Below are 3,012 nucleotides of genomic sequence, written 5' to 3'. Positions count from 1 at the left end.
GAGCTGGAGACGACCTCTTGGCCTGGCCAGATTCTCGCTCTCATTAGAGCAGACTCTACTTTGTCCCAGCCTGCCCACGAGCTATTGATGAGTACATAATGGCTGCTGTGTTTCCCTGCTCGGCTCCTCTGCTTTCAGCAAAGGGGCTTGTTGAATCGGTGAATTTCTTTGGGGCACAGAGGGTTGAAATTTTGTTCTAAGACATGCACCGCATTTCCATTTTTAAAGTGGTGCAGAGCACAATTTAAAAGTACATTTTTTTTTTTAAGCAAAAAGAAAATGTTGCAACCGAGGAGCAAGTCGACTAATAAAATGAAAGCAAGGTTTTTGTAACTGATGCATCTGTCTGCCTTGATGTTTTGATTTAAAGGCCTTGAGCGAGCATTTTGTTTTTTCCTCCCTCTGATGTTTTATTGTCCAATTTCTACCTTAGAAACCGCTTCCTTCTTTCATGCTGTGTTAGAAGTTGAACATTTCCACTTTGACTTAAGAGCATCTTTGTAAAGGAGGGTCTCATCATGAAAATGCACCATAGCAGGGAAAGGGGTGATGAACTATGGTTTGCAAAAATTAAGGCTCAAATAGAATGTTTGACTTGCTCAGTTACTGAGCCAATAAATGGTCAATTTGGGATGTACACATAAGTATTCTGTTTCTACTCCCGGCATTCTTTTTTATTTGTAATGTGTTTGTTTATTAATTTACTTATTAAATTATCCTACCTGCACTATGAAGTAAGTAGTATTATCTCTATTTGATTTATCTGACTCTAAAGCCCATAGTCATAGTCCTTTATGCTCCCTTACTGCTACTAGAGAATCTTAACATAAACAGTGTTTCTTTCACTTCTTTGAGTTTCCTCTGCTGTTTGGCCTTGGATTGGAGCACATGGCAATTAGTAACCTCCACTGTGATGAAAATCTGCTTCTGTTGATAGATGCTGTGTTCTGAGTTGATGAGGGAACTTTTTAGTTTAGAGTCTAAAGACCTGGATTTGAATCTCACCTCTGTCACTTGCTAGCTATATGTAATTGAGCCTCAAAATCCTTATCTATAAAGTAGCAATAATGACACCCATGTCACAGCATTGTTAGGACATAGAAGTTAGGCAGCAAAACAGTGCCTGGTCTGTGGTGGGAGTATTTGAATCCAATCCTTGCCCTGGGAGGAGTTTGACTGAATATTTGTGTCAACTAAACTGTGTCCTTTCATTTTCCCTCATGAAGAAACATTTCCCTACTGTCTTTTCTTCTCAGGTCCTTGCCTATACCCTTAGCTGTGTATGTACATCAGCATTCAGTGCTGGAATTATAGAAGCTACAGAGGCTGAAGATATTATGAACAAGCTGCGACTGTTGGTGGAGAACAACCAGCAGGTTGGAATGTGTGCCCTGAATATTTCTCTCTGTGGGTCTCATGCTGCTGCTAAGTCCTGATTTTGACTTACTCTGAATTAGAGTATGATGGGATAATTTTCATGTCCAGACCGAGGAACTTCTAACTGTTCTCTTCTCTTACAGCTGTAGCCAACAGTCACAGTTATCTTATTCTTTCCTTGTCCTCTGTCTCCTTCTGTAGGCTGGTTTTTTTTGACCTGAGAGACTGCAAAGGCTAGTCTCTCTCTCCAACTATTGCTCTGTATTTATAAAATCTCAAAACATGTGGCTAGGAATTAAGAGTATGTAAGGCTACAGACAAAAAATTGTGTATATATGAATACATAGAAGGCTCTGATAAGGTCAAACCTCAGCAAATTCAAGACAGAGAATCGCTGCTCATGACTGAATCTGTACAGGAAAATTGAAATACTTGTAAATTAAATACCGTTAAGTGTTCCCTCTGAAATATTATTCAGTGTTAAAAAGGAAAGAGATCCTGTCATAAGTTACAGCAGGGATGAGCTTTGAGGACATTATGCTAAGTGAAATAGGCTAATCACAAAAGACGAATACTGTATGATTCTGTTTATATGAGGAGCCTAGAGTAGTCAAAAGCGTACAGACAGAAAGCAGAATGGTGGTTGCCGGGTTGGTGGGGGAGGGGGAGTGGGGAGTTGGTGTTTAATGGGAATAGAGTGTCAGTTTTGCAAGATGAAAAGAGTTCTGGAAATGGATGGTGGGGATAGTTGTACAACAGTACAATGTACTTAATACTACTGAACTGCACATTTAAAAATGGTTACGATGGTAAACTTTATGCTATATGTATTTTACCACAATTTTAAAAATTGAAAGAAACCATTCCATCTGATTACATATGCTCTAGAATTTCCTCATTGGTGGTGATAGGGTTTTTTTTTGCTTGCTTGTTTTGTTTTTTTAGGGTTTCTCCAAAGTCTTAATACTGGCCATAGTGGATTATTTCAGGATTCACTGGTTTTAAGCTTACCTTGTATGGTAATTGTTACTATTTTATAGTTATATGCCTGCTCACTTGTAGTAGGTTCTGCAACACCAAAATGTGGACGTTCACATATGCAGTGCTCATTATGGGACATTTTCTCTTCTTGCTTGGAAGTTGACTGAGCTTGTGTGATCTACTTTGGTATTTTCACCCTAACTCCTCCTGAGAATTTGGATCATTTGAGCCAAGCTGCTCAATAGTGCAGTTTTATTTTTCTCAAATAAACCACTCACAGCAGCTGAATCCCTTGCAATTGGATTGTAGTTTCTGTTGCAAACCAAAGTCTAGACTTTAAAAATTAGGAAATCTCCGATTTTCAGATGGCAAAAGAACTTGTCAGTAGGAAAGGGAGCCCCTAGAAGTGCTTGTGTTGCTACCTATAAACATTCCTCATCTGTGCCATTGTTCTTCTTTTTCCTCACCCCTTGTTTTTATTTATTTATACCAGACTTCAGGTTTTGCCTTGGCGTTAGGAAACATAATTCATGGTTTGTCTGCGTGTGGACATGGAAAAGCTGAAGACTTGGGCAACAAACTGCTCCCTGCCTGGATCAGAATTGTTCTAGCAGAGGTAGCGGTCACCATGTGCATGTTATTTTACATTTTTTT

The 3,012-nt window shown here is 39.2% G+C and overlaps 1 protein-coding gene across 1 annotated transcript in view; it reads left to right on the top strand.

Annotated features, from left to right (window-relative positions):
* FOCAD (focadhesin) overlaps positions 1–3,012 on the top strand; it is a 302,193-nt gene that overhangs the window by 257,000 nt on the left and 42,181 nt on the right. Inside the window, exons 30-31 of the mRNA XM_019668206.1 lie at positions 1,257–1,376; positions 2,852–2,994. Of these exons, the coding sequence (XP_019523751.1) occupies positions 1,257–1,376; positions 2,852–2,994 (263 nt within the window). The remainder of the gene's footprint in view (positions 1–1,256; positions 1,377–2,851; positions 2,995–3,012) is intronic.

This window comes from Hipposideros armiger, unplaced genomic scaffold, assembly GCF_001890085.2.
Source record: "Hipposideros armiger isolate ML-2016 unplaced genomic scaffold, ASM189008v1 scaffold_520, whole genome shotgun sequence".
NCBI classification, from domain to species: domain Eukaryota; kingdom Metazoa; phylum Chordata; class Mammalia; order Chiroptera; family Hipposideridae; genus Hipposideros; species Hipposideros armiger.
This window is presented reverse-complemented; position numbering and strand designations above follow the sequence as displayed.